The sequence below is a fragment of the Panicum hallii genome, chromosome 3, assembly GCF_002211085.1.
Source record: "Panicum hallii strain FIL2 chromosome 3, PHallii_v3.1, whole genome shotgun sequence".
NCBI lineage: Eukaryota > Viridiplantae > Streptophyta > Magnoliopsida > Poales > Poaceae > Panicum > Panicum hallii.
The window spans coordinates 40,751,521-40,770,866 of record NC_038044.1 but is presented as its reverse complement, the minus strand read 5'-3'; the positions used below and the strand labels follow the sequence as shown (position 1 = coordinate 40,770,866).

The 19,346-nt window shown below is 45.6% G+C and overlaps 2 protein-coding genes and 1 long non-coding RNA gene across 4 annotated transcripts in view; all 3 read right to left on the bottom strand.

The window, feature by feature from the left end:
• Nucleotides 1-1,058: 1,058 nt before the first annotated feature.
• LOC112886591 lies at nt 1,059-1,907 on the bottom strand. The gene is made up of 3 exons (XR_003227406.1): nt 1,823-1,907; nt 1,524-1,726; nt 1,059-1,267 (listed from the first exon to the last, which is right to left on the bottom strand). It is a non-coding gene; the product is annotated as an uncharacterized LOC112886591 (long non-coding RNA).
• A 7,481-nt stretch (nt 1,908-9,388) lies between these two features.
• On the bottom strand, nt 9,389-10,673 carry LOC112884002 (geranylgeranyl pyrophosphate synthase 7, chloroplastic-like). The gene has a single exon (XM_025949284.1). The coding sequence runs from the start codon at nt 10,613-10,615 to the stop codon at nt 9,530-9,532; it is 1,086 nt and encodes a 361-aa protein (XP_025805069.1). The 5' UTR covers nt 10,616-10,673; the 3' UTR covers nt 9,389-9,529.
• Nucleotides 10,674-12,873: 2,200 nt separating this feature from the next.
• Nucleotides 12,874-19,346, bottom strand: part of LOC112884001 (DNA mismatch repair protein MSH2) — a 42,615-nt gene continuing 36,142 nt past the window's right edge. For both annotated transcript variants that reach the window (XM_025949283.1, XM_025949282.1), the window contains 10 exons: nt 18,222-19,295; nt 17,358-17,909; nt 17,166-17,276; nt 16,999-17,088; nt 16,847-16,918; nt 15,187-15,297; nt 14,561-14,687; nt 13,859-14,058; nt 13,584-13,736; nt 12,874-13,295 (listed from right to left, as the gene is read on the bottom strand). In XM_025949283.1, the coding sequence (XP_025805068.1) occupies nt 13,095-13,295; nt 13,584-13,736; nt 13,859-14,058; nt 14,561-14,687; nt 15,187-15,297; nt 16,847-16,918; nt 16,999-17,088; nt 17,166-17,276; nt 17,358-17,909; nt 18,222-19,235 (2,631 nt within the window). In that variant the 5' untranslated portion in view covers nt 19,236-19,295 and the 3' untranslated portion in view covers nt 12,874-13,094. The remainder of the gene's footprint in view (nt 13,296-13,583; nt 13,737-13,858; nt 14,059-14,560; nt 14,688-15,186; nt 15,298-16,846; nt 16,919-16,998; nt 17,089-17,165; nt 17,277-17,357; nt 17,910-18,221; nt 19,296-19,346) is intronic.

Genomic DNA, 19,346 nt, shown 5'->3' with positions numbered 1-19,346 from the left:
AGTAAAAACTGCTGCGAGAAGACACATGCTAACAGGAGGTGTTCGATTGTTACCTCCTGATCGCGAAGAGGGCAACACACTGGTTGGGGGAGGCTGCGCTTTGCAAGTCTGTCCGCCGTCCAGCAGCGATTGTAAGCAGCAAGTCAAAGGAAAATTTTGCATTCCCTCGGTGCCCACCACGTATTCCAGATCAATTTGCTCGGCGCAAAGAAAGTTGAGCCATTGAACAATGCCTCGTAAGCAGATTTGGTTGTGAATTGTCCTGTCGTCCTGATGGATCCAGACGCCACTTGTGTACATCATCATCAGGTTGGAATAGCACTTCCTGTAACAAGTCTTAAATGTCCAAGAACTTAGAGAGGACAGCCACGAGTAATGCCCTCTGAATATCCTGTAACCAACAATTCTCAAGGAGAGCATCCTGCACAGGACGCCTTTTAGCTCGCCGCTTTGGTACACATGCCAAGAGGTGGGGGGCAGTAGGGCAATAGAGCAACCATGCAGCCATTTATCTGTCCAAAATTTAGTATTTGCCCCATTATCGACATCTGAAATCACTGCAGAATCAAAGAGGGCCTAAGAGCAGTTATGGACTGAAACTTAAAATGCTACCCACACTACAGGAAAATAGTGTAATTTCATCGGCCAGAAACCGACGAAAATAGTCCGAAAGCTATCGAAAATAGCTATTTTCGTCGGTGGGCCGACGAAATAAAGTAGATGAAAATAGCTTTATTTTCGTCGGCAACCGACGAAAATAAAGCTATTTTCGTCGGCCAGCACGGCGATGAAAATATGTTCACATTTTCGTCGGTCTCGCTGGCCGAAGAAAACAATGGTAATATTTTCGTCGGCCACCTGGCTGACGAAAATACTGGACACGCTACAGTATTTTCGTCGGCCAGATACTGGGATCCTATTTAAAAAAACAGCTGCATATAATAGCAATTATGAAATGCAATCATCCATAAGCAGTTACTTAACATATCCATTATGAAATACATCATCACACAATCATCAAATACATCCAATAAGTACAATCATCAAATACATCCAATAAATACATCATCCAATAATCATCAAATAAAGCAAGTTACTAAAACCTCAACGAAGTTAGTAACTCGGTACACAATGAAGCCCATTAGAGAAGAAACAAAGGTAAGAGCTGACCTGCATCAGGGCAAATGATAGGATCAAGTTCATCCAAACATATTGGTTCAGATTTCTGATCCACTTGGCAATTATCTTCATTTTTACGTACCTGTGCCTAGACAAGTTGCTTCAGAGATCATAACAAGGCAGATAATTTAAAAATCTTATTGGTGAGTACTGTAGCTAAATTTCAAGTGCATGCAGTGAAATCCAGCAGATTTGTACTTATCAGTTATCACTCTTCAAAAACTTGAGTTAGACAAAAATCAACACATAGTTCAAGAAACAGATGATCATGGATGATTGCCAGATTATCTAAGAACGAAATAACCACAGATATACCTGATGGGGAAAGCAAAAGATGGATATACCTTATTGAACAGGCTTAGCTGATTGCTAATCGTGCAGAGAGAAACAACCACCAAAGGACAAGAGAAAGATCAGAACAGTTATTGGACGTTGTAAATCGAAATTTAGATGGTGCAGTTGAGGGTCCACTATCCATCCATGGTATAGTGGGATATCCAGAAGATCAAATATGGCACGCTCTCGGGTGAACTCAAAGTCATCAATCCTGCAACATACACACCCTAGTGAACATCAGAATAAACATACATTCACACAAGCACACGATAAATCACCGATCAACAAGCTGAAAACCCTTACGCACTTCCTGAACATAATAGTCATGTCAATACTTGTCGTGAGGCGCGGGAGAAGGTCGATGGCATCCGCGATGTTCTGCTCCCGGTTGCAGACGTACTCCTCATCCTTGTCCTATGAATTGCATCCCAAAACCATTATCACACCGATCAATACCACAGCCCGCAACCTAATTTAATCTAACCTGCACACTGCTGTTGCATCCCAACACAACACCATTCTCATGTTGATCAACTGAACAGAAACAACCCCCTATAGAGAGAATTAAAACCGAACCTGTACGGCGCTGTTGGAATCGATGAGGCGTTGGGCGACAAGTGATAGCAACTTCTACTGCGACACCTTGCTGGCGTCCGGGTTCAGGCTGATCACATTCTTCAACGGTAGCACGTTACCTGCACAAACAAAAACCGAAGACATAAGTACCGCTGGAAAAGCACTTCGCGCGTGCGGTAAACTCGCAGGGGGTTCGGAATCGAGCGGGAGCTCACAGATGGCGAGGAGCGGGCAGGGGCCATTGTCGTTCTGGTAGACGATGGGCGTGCAGCATCCGAGGAAGTCGACGGCTCTCGTCCGGTGCATCACCTCCGGCGGCTCGGCGGGTGGCGCGGCCGGCTGGGACTGGGGATCCACCTCCGCCGCGCCCGGCGGGGCCACCGGTGCGGGGAGGTGGGGCAAGGGGTTGGACGACATGGACGGATCTCCCACGTGATCCCCGGGGCGCGGAACTCGCTGGAACCCTAACCCTAGGGCGTCGCCGCGGGAGTCGCCGTCGCGGGAGGAGGCGCGCGTGCGATGTCACGAGGTGGAGCGGCGGCGGCGGCCCCCGGTGCGCCGCGGTAGAGGGTCGGCCGCGGGGTGGCGGCAGGGAGCCCCCCGGGGCGACGGCGGGTGGCAGCGCGGGGCAGCGGTGGGGGCCCACGGGGCTGGAGGAAGGGGGCCGCGCGGGGTGGCAGGGGGCGGCGGTGGCGGGGGCCCCCGGGGCGGCGGCGGGGGCCCGCGGGGCGGCGGCAGGGGGCGGCAGGGGCGGCGGCGGTGGCGGCGGGGCGCTGGGGGGGCGGTGGCGGCGGGGTGTGGGGGCGGGAGGCTCGGGCGCGGGGGGAAGTGCTATGCGGGCTTGGAACAAGACATCAAAATCCTAATAATTAGGGTATCTATATTTTCGTCGGCCGGAGCGAGCCGACGAAATTAGGTTTATTTTCGTCGGCCTACAGAAGGCCGACGAAAATATGCTCTTTCTTTCGTCGGCCCGGGCCTGGCCGACGAAAATATGAACTGTTCTTCGTCGGCCTACGCTAAGCCGACGAAAATAAGTTCAAATTTCGTCGGTTTGTGTTGGCCGACGAAATAAGCTAGTTATTTTCGTCGGCTTGTGTTGGGCCGACGAAATTACATGTGGCCGACGAAATTGAGCTGCTTTGGTGTAGTGCCAGGGCTTTCCAGGTTCAGTTTAGAAAGGTCCTCTTGAAATGCTGCCCAGGGCTTCTACTTCTGTACGGCTAGGTCTTGCTACTTTTAGAAGGTTTGAAGAACTATACATAGTTCCATACCTCTTCCTATATCGATTCAGTAGGACTACATCGATCAAGTTCAACCCATTAGGATGACTGATCAAGTTAGGAACGGTGCATCTAGTGCCTCCAGGATCACCCGGCTTCAAGGTACCTCATGAACTTCTGGGCTTCGCTAATCCGCGGGCAAGCGCCAGGAGGCCTACTAACGATCGGTCTCTAACTGCACGCAACTTTTTTCAGGAAAATTTCTTTGTCCACAATTTTCTATATTTAGAAGTGAACAACTTATACGTAAAACTTTAACATATAGTTTTTTTTGTACAACTTATAATAAGATGATATTTTAGTATAACTTTTTGTGCACAACTTTTATGTATAACTTCTTCCCGTCAACTTTTTAGAAGGATAATCTTTTAGCACAAATTTCATGATAGATATAACTTTTATTCATAACTTTTTTTGAAATCCTATGGAAGAAAAGTTTTGAGCACAATCTCGTTTGCACACAAAGTTGTATGCAAAACTTTTACAATCAAATCTGAAACAAAGTTGTATGTAAGGAAGAAAACGAAATTGAAGGAGAAAAAAAACAGCGATGTGTCTCCACGCCGTCGCTTCCATCGGTGGAAACTGGGGATAAAATAGAAGGAGAAAAGATAAAGGAATGAGAGAATGCGAATAGAAGGAGTGGATAAGGCCAAAAATCCACCGATAAAATAGAAGTGGCGGTAGGTCCCACAGGTGGCACGTGCGCACCCGGCTCGTATGACCGATCGCCACAAGGCGTCCTAGCGGGCGCTCTTGGAATTAGCTTCATGTGAACTTCTTGTGGTTCATATTTCTTTTCATATTAAATAGGAGTTTAAGTATGAACATGTACATATGCTACGTTCTGATAATATCATGATTTACCTAATATATTTCAAAATCAAAATATATTGTAGAATAATGCCTATATTTCTCGCCATAACGATTTCTAAAATAAAAAAAAACTTTTGAATGAGGCTGAATGCCAACTCAACTAGACTTGTGTTGATTCTCAGGTATATATGATACATGTACAGCACACCTAGCACTAACAGAAACGCTAACAGCTTTAGCTAAAAGACCGGGTCAAGCAGATTACAAAGAGAATGTGAGGCAGTCCGTTAGGAGACCGGGTCCTCCCCTAACACTCCGCCGCAGTGGATGCTTTGTTCTTGTCGATGCAGAGGCTGGACCGAAAATCATTGAACAAGACAGTGGCCGACCCTTTTGTCATAATATCTGCAAGCTGTTGGCCGGTAGGGACATGAAGAACACGCACAGCTCCTATGGCAACCTTTTCCTGTACAAAGTGAATATCCAGCTCAATATGTTTGGTTCGCCGATGATGCACCGGATTTGAGGCCATATATACAGCTGAGATGTTATCACAATACACGATTGTAGCTTTACCAATTGGAGCTTGAAGTTCGTCAAGTAGCTGCTTCAGCTATGAGCATTCAGCAACACAGTTTACAACTGCATGATATTCAGCTTCGGCTGATGATCGGCTGACAGTGGTTTGCCTTTTGGATGACCAAGAAATCAGCGAATTTCCCAAGAAGACACGGTAGCTTGATGTCGATCGTCGTCTGTCCGGACATCCCGCCCAATCCGCGTCTGAATACGCCACAATATCATTGTTGCTGGAGCCATGGAGATGAAGACCGTGATCAGAAGTACCACGAATGTACCGTAGAACTCTCTTTGCCAGTGACCAATGTGCATCTCGTGGAGCATGCATATGAAGGCAAATTTGTTGAACAGCATATGTGATATCTGGACGAGTAATCGTCAGGTATTGTAGAGCCCCTGCAATGCTGCGATAATATGAAGGATCTGAGAGAAGATTTCCATCCGACGAAGATAACTTAGGCTTCGTATCAACAGGGGTTGGCAACAGCTTGCAATTTGCCATGCCAGCGCGTTCAAGCACATCTTCAGCATATTGACTTTGGCTGAGAAAGAACCCAGAGGAAGAACGTTGGACATCCACGCCAAGAAAGAAGTGCAGAGGCCCCATATCTTTGATCTTGAACTCTTGCTGCAGCTGTGCAATGATAGCCCAAAGCAGTGCATCAGTTGAAGCAATCAGCACCATGTCATCAACGTACAGAAGAAGGAAAGCTGTCTCTGCGCCCCGCCGTAGTACAAACAGCGATGAATCAGACCGTGTTGCCGTGAAACCCAGCGTCTTGATGTGCCTTGTGAACCGAAGGAACCAGGCACGAGGCGCTTGCTTTAGTCCATACAATGATTTGGACAGCGAGCAGATATGATGTGGCCGAGCTGGATCAACAAAGCCGACTGGCTGCTGTGCAAACACTTGCTCCTGAAGATGCCCGTGAAGTAAGGCATTAGAGACATCAAGTTGATGCGCTGGCCAATTCTTGGAGGCAATGATAGACAGCACGGTACGAATTGTTGCTGGCTTCACCACTGGGCTAAATGTGTCACCAAAATCAATGCCGGGGCGTTGAGAATCAAGGGAGCCATCAGGATTAAGCTTGTGACAAAAAACCCACTTTCCACTGACAACATTGACACCAGCAGGCCGTGGCACCAATGCCCAGGTCTCATTGGCTCGTAGAGCACCAACTCAGCTTGCATAGCTGCAAACCAGTTCGGATCCTGGAGAGCAGCACGAGCAGACTTGGGAATGGGAGAGATGGCAGCCGTAGAGACTGTGTGAGAATACCGTGGGTTGGGTTTAAAAACCCCAGCACGAGCTCGGGTGAGCATATGATGGCGAGGATGATCATCAGATGTCGAGGTGTCGGTGCTGGCGGGAGGCTTGCCATCAAGGGCAACAAGAGGCATTGACGATACCCCAGGAGTCGGTGGAGGCGCAGCTGATGCCGGCGAGTCCATCGTCGCGGGTGCTGGCGAGTTCGACGTCGACATGAGCGCTGGCGAACGCGGTGTCGAAGGAGGGGGCGAGCTCGGCGTCGTGGGCGCGGGCAGGCTCGGTATTGCGCGCGGGCGAGCTGGAGACGGCATGGTTGCCGGCGAGCTCGACGTCCTGGCTGCAGGCGGGGGCGACGTCGTGGGCGCAGGTGGTGTCGACGTCGTGGGCACGGGCGAGATTGGCATCGTGGGCGTTGGCGAACGTAGTGATGGAGATGCCGGAGAGCGCGACGTCGTCCGTGCGGCCGACATGGTGCGCGGAGTCGTGGCTGGAGAAGCGCGCTGCGTAGCACGTGTTGGTCGTGCCGGCCGTCGATGTGCCTGTGGCATGTCAATAACAAGAGCGCCAGGGCGGATGGATGCGCCAGGAGGAGATGATGGCAAGCCATAGGCCGGACGAAAGGGGAAAGGAAGCTCATCAAACACGACGTGGCGAGACGTATGAACTTTGCGAGTGGCCCGATCATAGCACAGATAGCCAAGATGATCAGGTGAATAGCCCAAGAAGACACATGGTGTTGAGCGCGGCGCTAGCTTGTGCGGCGTGGTCGTTGAGAGGTTCAGGAAGCACAGACACCCAAAAACCCTGAGGTGCTCATAGGCGAGCGGCACACCAACGAGAAGCTCGTATGGTGTTGGCATAGTGGAGGAGCACGGTCGGCGATTAAGGAGGTAGGTTGCTGTGGCGAGAGCCTCAGCCCAGAAGGATGGGGGCACGGAGGCATGGAAGAGAAGTGCACGAACACCGTCGTTGAGAGTACGCAACATACACTCAGCCTTCCCATTTTGTGCTGATGTGTAAAGACAAGAGAGGCGAAGAATGATGCCATGCGCAGCAAAGAACGACCATAAGGCATGATTATCAAATTCCCTACCATTGTCAGTTTGCAACGCCAAGATAGGTCGTTGAAATTGTGTCTGAACAAAAGCATGAAAAGAGAGTAACAGCGGTAAAACGTCAAACTTGTTGCGCATGGGAAAAGTCCATACATAGTGAGTAAAATCATCCAATATAACAAGATAATATGTAAAGCCGGAATTGCTTGCAATTGGAGATGTCCAAACATCGGAGTGCAACAGTTGAAAGGGGAACTGAGTTTGTGTTGTGGAAGTAGTGAAAGGCAGCCTCTTATGCTTACCAAGCTAACATGCATGACAAAGATGCTCAGCTGATTTATTACATGTGAAATCAAAGGAAGCTAGAATAGAAGCCAAGGAGGGACAGCTAGGATGGCCGAGCCGCTGATGCCAGAGCTCGACGGTGGTCGTGGCCGATAGGTTATGTGGTGGAGAAGGCCGGAAAGGGTAGAGATCGCCGGAGCTCTCACAGCGATGAATCACCTCCCGTGTGCAAAGATCCTTGATGGAAAATCCAAAAGGGTCAAACTCCACAGAAACATTTTTACCTCTTGTAACTGAGTGCACAAATACAAGATTCTTAAGAAGGGTTGGAGAGTATAAAATGTTCTGCAAGGATAAAGAAGTAGAAGTTGTGGAGAGGGCACTATTTCCGGTCTTGACAATGGGAAGAGCAGTGCCATTTCCGACAATAATGCAAGATGGAGAATTAGAGGAGCAAGGAGAATGGAGTATACCGAAGTTATTGGTCATGTGTGATGAGGCACCGGTATCAAAGAACCATTCAGAGGTCCCGCCGGACGATGGAGGGGCAGAGGAGTTCAGAGCCGCCAGGAGAGCCGAGTGATCCCAAGGGTTCATGCTTGGTGCCTGAGTGGATCCAGCAGAGTTGGCGCCATGGGCCAGGTAGGCCTGCTGGTTGGAAACAGCAGGCCGAGACCCAAGAAGCCTAGTAGTCGGTGGACACCAGTTGACAGGCCAGGCCTGAACTAGGCCTGTCCAAGAGTTGACGCTGGTGGCCCACGGTCCAGTGGGGGAAGGACCAGCACCGTCGCTTGTTGTTCCAGAGGAGGCGCCGCCGGCTGCGGCGGTCGATGTGCCGCCGTCGCGCCCCTTCTTCTTCTTGCTGTAGGTGTTCAAGCGATTGCCAGTGTAGTGGCCACCGATGTTGGATCCATCAACATCGGGCGCAGTCGGGGATGGCGCGGTGGAGCGGCAGGCAGTGTGGCTAGCTTACATTGCCTGAGCACCAGCCTGGCGAGCTTCATGGTCCTTATGAAATTCCTCCATGACGAAGAAGGAACACCCCTCCATGAATGAGGGGAGCGGGTTCTGTGACATGATGGAGGGGACAGAGGTGCTGAGCTTGGGATTCAGACCGCGAATGAGATTCAGCACCTGGTCAGTGTTGCTGATGGGCTTGCCGATGTCGCGAAGATTATCGGCGAGATCCTTCAAGCGGGTGCAGTACTCGTTGACGGTGAGATCCCCTTGGAAGAGAGTGCGAAACTCAGCCTCGAGGTAGACCGCGCGGGAGTTGGTGTTGTCGTGGAAGACGCCGTGGATCGTGCGCCAAACATCATGGGCAGTGTGGTCGGGGTCCATGATCATCTTGAAGAGGGGGGTGGAGACGGAGGTGTACAGCCAATTGACGATGCATTCGTCAACCTTGACCCAATCAGGGTCATTGCGACAAGGATGGCCTGTGGAGGAGATGTCGCGCAGCCCGAACTTGCTGAAGACGGTGTCAAAGAGCCGGCGCCATTGGGAGTAGTTGGAGTCGCCGAGATCAAGGACCAGAGGTACGTGTGCCTTGATGTTGACCATCTGAACAGTGCTGGCAACAGAAGATGGTGGAGGCAGAATCGTGGTTGCCGGCGGAGGCGTCGCGGGCAGCGCGTGAACTGGAGGCGTTCGGGTTGCCGTGGCGAGCGCGATGCAGGATGTCGCGATGTTGATCCGGCGAGCTGGGAGGAGAGGATTCCGAAGAGAGGTTGAAGGAGGCATCCATGACAGCGGAAGCGATTGGAGAGGATCGAGAAGCAAATGGATTGGTGAATGGTTCCTCGAACCCGTCTGATACCATGAATGAGACTGAATGCCAACTCAACTAGACTTGTGTTGATTCTCAGGTATATATGATACATGTACGGTACACCTAGCACTAACAGAAACGCTAACAGCTATAGCTAAAAGACTGGTCAGGCAGATTACAAGGAAAACGTGATGCAGTCAGTTAGGAGACCGAGTCCTCAGCTAACAACTTTCTATAATATAAATATCCTCATAAAAAAGGGCCCGTAATTTGCTTTTATATATTGGAGCTAGTGTTTTACACTAATTTGTGATTCGTGGTACCATCGATTTCATTCTGAACAAGAAAAGAAATATGACGCAACCGGCAATCCTGATCAGTTCTGCCGATAAGCGATGAACCGCGCCAGGTGACGCAGTGGCGCCGCGCGTCCGGCGTCGAACCGGTCGAGCTCGGCCTCCGCGCTTGCCACGAGCTCGGCGGCGTATGCGCGCGCCCCGTCGATGCCCATGAGCTTCGGGTACGTGGCCTTGTCCGCCGCGAGATCCTTGCCGGCCGTCTTCCCCAACTGCTCGGACGTGCGCGTGACGTCGAGCACGTCGTCCACAACCTGGAACAGCAGGCCGATGCACCGCGCGTACCTACGAATGCTCTCAACCTCTTCGTCGGTGCCACCGCCGACAATGGCGCCGCACACGGCCGCGGCCTCCAGGAGCCGCCCTGTCTTGTGCACGTGGATGTACTCCAGGGTGGCCAGCCCGACGGCCGCGCCCTCGCTGGCGAGGTCCACCACCTGGCCGGCGGCCAACCCCTCAGCGCCCACGGCGTTGCCGAGCTCGGCCACAGCACGGAGCGCGCGCTCGGCGGGGACGCCGCCCGCGCAGCCACGGGCCACGTGCTCGAACGCGAGCGCCAGGAGCGCGTCCCCGGCGAGCAGCGCCGTGCTGATCCCGAACGCGACGTGGTTGGCGGGGCGGCCGCGGCGGAGGTCGTCATCGTCCATGCAGGGCAGATCGTCGTGGACGAGCGACATGGCGTGGACCATCTCGACGGCGCAGGCCACGGGCGCCGCCGCGGCCTCGTCGCCGCCCATCAGCTCGCAGGCCGCGATCGCGAGCACGGGGCGCACGCGCTTGCCCCCGGCGAGGAGGGAGTAGCGCATGGACTCGTGGAGCCGCTCCTGGTGCCGGAGCGGCAGCGCGCGGTCCAGTGCCTCGTTCACGGCCGCGACCTTGGACGCCATGTACTGCTTGAAGTCGTCGAAGCCGAAGCACTCCTTGTCAGGTTGCAGTTGCAACACGCTGCTGCTGGCCGTGCTCGTCGGATCCGCTGCGGCGCACCTGAAGGAGACGGCCGAGTGCTTAGTTTTGAGTGGAGCGGTTCTTGGAGGGATGTGGAGCTTGAGGTTGGGCGCCATGGGAGCAGCATGGTGCAGGAGACCGCGGGGTCCAAACTTGGCCATCCTTTTGTGTGTTACAGAGAGTGGTGTAGGAGAGTACAAGTTCCTGTAGGCTGCAGGATGGCACGCACTTGGTGGTATATATAGCATTACACGCTAAAGGAAAGGCACAATGGATGATTTCTCAGTTTTTCTCTCTATAAATCTGATTAGTCCATGTCAATTACTGACACACCTGCACACCACTATATAATGTTGAAGATTATATATAATATACTAATAAGTAATAATTATATCTGCTAGATCACAAATGCGTATCCTTCCTTACAACATTAGAGGTGCAAAGGATATTATTTTTATTATGTTTTAGATGATCTCCAAAATCAAGTGTGTCGGAGTGAATTTGAGAATATACACATGATCCTTGCAACTTACAAGATTAGCATCTGATTGTGTAGGTGTGAGGATCTACCTGGGTACCTCGCCTGTTTAGGGTGTTTGCTTCTTTAGGACTAAACTTTAGTCCCATCACATCGGATGTATGGACACCAATTAGAAGTATTAAATATACTCTAATTACAAAATCTATTTATAATGTATAAATAGAGGCTAATTCGCAAGACAATCCATTAAGCCTAATTAGTCAATGATTTGATCATGTTGTGCTACAGTAAATGTGCTAATGTTGGATTAATTAGGCTTAATAAATTTGTCTCGTGAATTAGCACCAGCTTATGCAATTAGTTTTATAGTTAGCTCATGTTTAATTCCTCTATTTTGTATCCAAACATCATATGTGACCCGGATTAAAATTTAATATGAATCCAAACACTCCCTTAATAGCTGTTAATTATTGCTGTTGACGAATTCAATAGTTGAGCCAAGGAAGATGCCTTTGTGGCAGTAAACAGGGAGCAGATAATATTCCCTCGAGAGCAGTTTTGTAGGCACGTGGTCAAGTAGCTTGCTCTGTTTTCTTTCGGAGACAGGAACACAGGGCATCTGTCTTGTGAATCATGTGATGGTTGGTCCAGCAAGATACCCATTTGGGGATATGCATACTAAAATGGCATCAATTTCTGCTGCTCCTATGGCTCCATTTGTTCGATCTTACTATCGGTTTTGAAGGTTCGATTTTGAAAAATAAACTCAGATGACTCTCAGAATCTAGAATCGAGAATTCATAATCAGCTAGATTCTCGGTTCTAGAGTCATCTAACTTTTAGATTTTTCAAAATCAAACTTTCAAAATCAGCCATAAGCTAAAACAAAAGATCTTAGGATTAAGAAACAAACTACCCATAATCCCTAGATTAAGAAAAGCCGAGGTCTTAGAGAGCAGAGGGCCCTTAGGATGTCGGGGGAGGGACGCCCTTTGAAGACGGGAAGGATGACAATGAGCTTCCACAAGAGGAAGAAGAAAGAAAGAAGGCTGTCTGATGGTGATGGAAAGGTCCCAAGACCATTGAGGGTTTCTCTAATTTTAATCCATGAACGCTTCCATCACCTTATTTCTTTTCTTATTGAGATAGAACGGTCGCAAGTTAGTTTCAAAAGAAAAAAAAAGAAGGAACATTTGGAAGTTCATAAATTGATAATTTAGTGGCCAAGGTTCACGGAACCACGTGAGCTTGTTTAGCGTTCGCTTTCTTTTGTCTGCCAGCAAACCCCTCCTTAATTGAACCAAACTTCTCTTACCTACTTCCGTTTCAAAATACATAGTACTCTCCTAACGGAAAACTTTGAACTGTAACGGTTATCTGCATGTGATGCCCGTGCAGTACAATATCTAAGCCCGATTACATGAGCAAATCCATTTTGAACTGTGACATATCTTCAGCATAACCACTTTGACCAACTTCTTCAAATGTTGCGTGCAACAAAATAAAATCACGAAAGAAATGTTTGTGATGTACCTAGTTTTATCAATTTTCTTTGGCCAAAACAAAACATATCTTACCGGCATGGTAAATGCTTGTTATTGCGAAAGGATGGAGTAATTGCAATCTTTCTTATGGGTCCAAAATGGTTGCCAGTGACACATTATCTGAATTTTTATAAACCAATTCTATGACTTTTTTTTTAAGAAATGGGAGGGGTTTGCCAATATTATTGTGGGGGCAATGCAGTCATCTTCATTTACCTTTTGCCCAACAAGCATCAACAGGTGCCATGAGTCTACCTTGGGAGTCCTAGCAATCCACGATACTCTGCCAGCCTGCCTGCTGCGCAAGCAGTAATTTTAAGCTTCGACGAGAGTTGCACAGCAGGACCTTTCGCGGCCGTGCACAATGCCGTGCAATCACAAAGACAAGATAAACAATGAGTAACTGCAGCCGATTAAGCATTTAGCAGGAGTCACGCCAACGCGACATGTAGACATGGTTTTTTGCAGGTCGTTTTGCCTAGCCTACTACTTGTTCAATTAAGGCTAGAGAATAATATACGCCAACGCATATTAACAAAAATGGATCAGGAGATCCTAGCACCAGCATAGTTCTCTAACAGTTTTACCTTAACGAAATTCACAGACAAATTCGCTTCAGACGAACTGCTGAAGCCAAGGATTGTCAGCTGCATCTTTCTGCAAGTCAGCTTTCAGTTTGGTGGCTAACTCCATGGTCTTGCTCCCATCCATCTCATCTATAGGCAACGCTGCCATTTCCTCCAGGAAAAGCCGAGCTCGAGCAGCCCCTCTGGTCACGTCATCTGGGCTAAATACCCTCTTGCGCTTTGACCCAACCTGTACAGGACAACACTCACTATCTTAGGTCAAGTTTCAGCACAGTATGGGTAGGATACCCCAAGCAACCTGTCACCACCGAAGCTCCCACTAATTATGCAGTGGATCAAAGTAATTATTTTACCGTATTTGCAGATACACCAATAGGAACTCCCAAAATTTAGTAAAGCGAGAATTCTGAATCCAATATTCAATTGTTTATGCTAAGATCGCTAGCATAGGAAGCAGGTGCATTTTAATTGATATTGAATCTATAGCATTTATTTTGAATTTTTTAGTTGTACATACCTCATCTTTTGAGTCGTCAGAAAATGCGGGTGTAGTAGAAAAGTCTTCTAACTCTGCTGCTTTGCTTTTTGCAAGAGCAACAACAGCTTCTGGAAAATTAGCAAATTCTGCAACGTGAATACCAAAACTTTGGTCGCATGCCCCAGGTTCAACCTACAACACAAACAGGAAATATCCATAGAGGCATCAGTTCACACGCCACTAATGCTGACTTGCTTCTGAAAGCTAAAAAAGGGAATTTCAAATGTGGTTCAGAATTTCACATCATGAAATACCTTGTAAAGCATAGTTAACTTCCGACTTGATGGGTCTATGTGAGCACCCACGTGATAATTTGAAATTCCAATATCAGAAACATGTCGGTGCTCATCATCATTTCTATGTGCTAATGCAGTTAATTCATGGAAATGGGTTGCAAACAAGGTAGGCGCTCGAGTCACTTCCACTAGATGCTCACATATAGCCCATGCGAGACCTGATAAAAAAATATATCAATCCCAATAAGAATTAAAAGTTCCAGTTTTCTGGAAGTCTGAGCATATTGCAGCATTAAGAAAACAACGCTGATTAACTAGTATCTCCATTGGAGCATGAAAAGGGAAATCCTTGTAGTTTTTAACTATATTCATCCAGTGATGTCTCTGATAACATGTAGATTGACAAAAATGGATGCACCAAACTTCACAATTTTCTAAAACATGCAATGCTAGTAGAACGACTTTATAAGTATGTGGATTGCCTGCTTCAAATCTAGTACTAACATCAGGAGCGGAACCAGGCCCTACTCAAAAAATTGAACACACACACACAAAAAAAAAAAGTTTTGCCCTGTGTCCACCCCTGACTAACATGATTTTAAAAGACAATATAGCTTTAGTAGTAATGCAGATGAAAGTTTGCACATGCAAAAAGAAACAAAACCAAAGATGATTATCAAACTTGAAAGAGAAAAACGATGAAAGGTTTCCAACACTTACCAAATCCATCATATGTGGAAGTTCCACGTCCCAGCTCGTCAATAATAATAAGAGACTTGTCAGTGGCGCCTTTCAGGATGGATGCTGTTTCAAGCATTTCTTGCATAAAGGTTGATACACCACGAAGCTGTCAAAAAAAGTAAAAGTAACAGTTCGTGACATTAATATTTTGCATAAATATATAAACTTAATGCTTGCTCAAAAGTAACAGAAAGTTTCCATCTTCCTATTAGAAAAGACTCTGCCATTATTATCCATTTAATTTAAATAAAAAGGAATTTTTACACAAATGGTATATGAGGATTTGTATGCTCTAATGTGCCAAGTCAATTTTCGAATTTTAATTAGGATCAAGGGCTTTAGAGGAAGAAAGTATTGAAAATTGTACAATTTTTAGTCATTAGAAAAAAAACAAACTTGATTGATATAGCAAAGGTGCTACTCATCTAATATTTTCCTGCTCATGTGCATCTTTAATTTGCTACATTTGTACGACTATGAGTAGCTAAAGCAAGAGAATATGCTGTACAGTATGAGTGATTGCAACAGAAGTTTATATAAGAACAAAACGCATTTCCAATATAAAGCTTAAATAACAAAATATTTTAATAGTGGAACCAGCTTACTTGGCAATCACCAGCACCAACACGAGCAAAAATACAATCTCTCACACTAACACTTGCTTGATCGCAAGGAACAAAGGAACCAACTTGTGCCATCAAAACATTTACACCGACCTGGTTCCCATACGAAAAGTAATGAAGCAGTGAAAGGTATTATTGGTTGCTTCAAATAATATGTTTGAAACAATATAAATTAAATTTCAGTAGCCAATGTCCAAGAATGAGAAGACCGAGGAGCTATGACAACATGGAGGAAATTCAAATTATATGTTTGAACATGTCCAAATGTACTCAAGCTGAATCAAACTGGTTTGCGGTCGATTAACTAAAATGCACTGATCAAGGAGTTACAGAGTAATGCTCACACTCTTTACTTTATTGTATTCTTGGGATAACAGATCACAGAAACATGATCACATAACAAAGTTTGCACCAACAGCATTTTAAATAGCTGAGGTCCTGGTGAAACCCTTCTTTAGCAATTATGAAAAATTTAATTTCTGGGCAATCCATCTGCTACAAGAAGTTGTGAAATGTTCTAGCATCAAATATGTATGAATAGAACTACTGAATAAGTCACCCACATGGCTATCCAGAAAACAAGAAAACGGATGAATTGAGGCGTGAAGCACACCAACACATTATTATTATAGTATTGCATTGTAATGCATTTGTCGTGCATACAGGGTGGAAGTGTTGAATAATCATCACAGACAGTTGGTACTTGGTAGCTCAATATATATGGTTATAAGAATGAAACAACACATCAAGATGCGGATGCAAGTATAGCAATAAATTACATATCTATACATTTAAGTACATAGATATTTTGTGTCTTATTTTAGTGCAGACATAAATGAAGAGCTCTACTGAAATTAGTAAAATAACTATATGCAAAATTCTGCACAACTGAAAAGAAACGCTGAATTATTCACTCTTAGTCATGCATGATTGGTCATAGTAACCCTTCTCAATTACTAGACTTTACAAATTGTGCATAAGTTGGCTTATCATCTCACAAGGTCTCCATTCTCTCTGCCAATATATGTAATACATATTCACAGAGATGAAGGTATCTACATAATTTCTTTAAAAGAAAGAAATACTGTAATTAGATTATGATAACAGTAGGGACCAGTCATCCAAGAACTTATTGGTCTGGCGTTTTTCTTTCCTGAAGATCTTGGTCTGCTATTTAAATTATAAACATAGATTGAATAATGTCATAAAATTAAACAGCATTTTAGAATATTCTAGTGCTGACAACTCTTATGAACCAGTATGCATAATGCAACAAGTACCATCCATGCACAATAAAAGATATTTTTACATACGCCCAACTTGTCACCAATGTGCAACTGACTACCCAACTTTTTGCAGAAATATGATAATAAGAACTTATAAAATTACTATATTATCAAAAGTATTTTACACAACAGATTCAATGACACATTTTCAACTGATCAATACAAATAGCTTTACTCAAAATCAATGGTCAAAGCTAGAGAGGTTTGATTGCATGCATTCTAAATACATTTATAAACAGAGATAGTATCATACAGTACTGGACAGGCCATGTTTCCTATAGATGAATCCATAACATTTATAAATAAATTCCTTGAATGGGTCATCATAAATTTTATCATGAAAGTACAAATCTAACCTGTCTTATAAATGTGGATTTTCCTCCCATGTTTGGCCCAGTAATGATCTGAAACCAACTTTTCCCTCTTACCTGTTTAGGGCAATTGAAGCATCACTAATTTCACCTGACTAAGTGCTGTAATTGCATATATCATAACACACAATACTTACCAGAGTGCAATCATTGGGTATAAAGTAAACACCATCTTGTGCTTCCAGACAAGGATGTCTGCTACCTTGTAGAATAATATCTCCTTCATCCTGAATTACGCTCTCAAGATTAGATCTGCATTTCAAATTTCTCCTTTCATAGGGTTTTTAGCAAGTGATTTTCTTACCGAAGCTGTAATGTCTGGCCTTACATAAGGAACTGGGCAACTAGTTGCCAAATCAGCAAAACTTTGTAAAACATCCAACTCTGAAAGAACCGCAGCAAAATTTTCAAATACCTGTACCAAGAATTGACAATTTATCGCAATCATGTACAAAGGAAAAAATGAATCCTGAAGGTAAAAGAATTATTAATGTACCTCTGAGAAGGTGCCAGAAACCCTCACTACATCATCAACAACCTTTTTCTGACAACTTGTGTACTCACTAAGCAGTGCCTGGTATTGATCACCTAGCTTTTTCAGCTTCGGACTAGTGAACTTCACGCCATCTTTACGAGTTTCTATGATTATGTAGTTGCTAGTCAGTTTCTTCCTGACTTTCTGCTCCTCTTTCTTTGAGATTCTGAACACATGTCCAAATGGTCCTTTTTCTAGCTTCAGATGCTTATCAACAGAAAGATCCAGATCATTAGCTGTATGCATGTGCAAATTATTTATGTGATCTTCGACAACAGAAAGCTCATCCTTCAGCACTGCTAAGTCAGAAGAATATAGGGGAGATATTCTGTACTCTCCATTGTCCAGCTGATCAAGGTCAATAGCTGTCTCAACAAGAGAAGCGAACCTACCAAATCGATTCTCTGTCATCCATTCTTCCAATGGGTCAAGAAACTTTGTCCTTATCAATGTGGAAAATTGGCCATTGTATTGCTGAAGAACACCCTTGATGATTGAGATTCTAGAACAAGACTGCAAAACCAATGAGTAAATGAGTTAAAAAAAATTGAGGTAAAAGGCATGATCTTAGAAGGTGCTTCCCTTGCTTAAGAAACATAGTCTACTCTGTGTCCTGCAAGGCTATGCACAAATACAGAGCAACACAAGTACAACAAAGGTTCAGTGCACTCCTTTCATAACATGTTACTGGCTTTGAATTAGCAGCTAATAAACCAATATTACAAAATATTTACTGTATTAAATCTATTTCCCAAACACATTTTTAGGCAAACAATCATCTTTGCATGTCATTAACAGAAAATAATAGTAGGTTGTAGCAAAAACCTGGTAAAGCTTAACAACAGGTTGTAGATTAGTTGATTTCTTGCGGAGTGAATGCGTTAGACGACCAATATCTGATATCCTTTTAAGTTGTTGCCTGAGTCCCTGACGAAGCTCTGGGTCTTCTATGATAGCCTGAACCATATCTAATCTGTTATTGATTTCATTCACATCTAATAGAGGTTGTTTCAGCCATCTGTTCAGCAATCTCTTTCCCATCCCAACAGTACAGGTTCTGTTCATCAAACCAAACAAACTGAAGTTCTTGTTCGCATCAGTTTTCCCTTCTGCAATGTTTAATGCTCGCACCGCAGCAGAATCAAGTCTCATGTAGCAGTTCAAATTGTACTTCTCAATTGTGTAATTTCCATAGTTAGTATCATCTGCTAGCAACTCGGCATAAGATAACAGAGCTCCAAGGGCACCAAGAGCATAGTCAAACTGAGATAGCAGGTCACGAACTGGCTCAACAGAACCCCTGATTATTCTACCAAGATCTTGTGCAAGATCTCTGGATTTGAAGTCAGCCTTCTTTTTTTCAGTCACCAGAACATTACAATTCCTAATGGCACTGTGAAGGGGATTCAAATCAATGGATTTCTCACAATCCGCTGGGAGAAGACACTCCTTGCAACCTAATGCAACAAGTGCTGATTCAACATTTGTGAATTGGCTATCTTCAGGAAACTCAGCTAACCCAAGCTTCCTGTTGGTCATATCCAAAAAACTAAGCCCTACATACAGCTGACTTTCCCGGAACACTGGAAACAAAGCAACAATTATTGGTGAATCTTGCATGTCATTATTTGCAAACAGAATGTCTTCAAAACTACTAATATTTCCAGGTGTTCCAGACTTTGTTAACCTCCAACTCGACCCACTTCCCTCATAGAGCTCCAATGTACGGTCAGTCCGCTCCAACAAAATGTTGCGGGCAATGGTCTCAAACATAGCCTTGCTCACACTGGCACTTGAGATTCCCTCAGAGCTGCTACCTAGTTGACGCAAGGCTGACATTGTGTGGTAGTATGTCCTTGCAATAAACGTGGCATTCTCACCATGAGCAGTGTAATAATCCTGAACCACATTTAAGCACTAGTTATAGCATGCCATTCTACAGTAGAAGGT

Bases quoted from the DNA above. Each gene is read 5' to 3' on its own strand.
- LOC112884002 (XM_025949284.1), bottom strand. From the start codon at position 10,615: ATGGCCAAGTTTGGACCCCGCGGTCTCCTGCACCATGCTGCTCCCATG.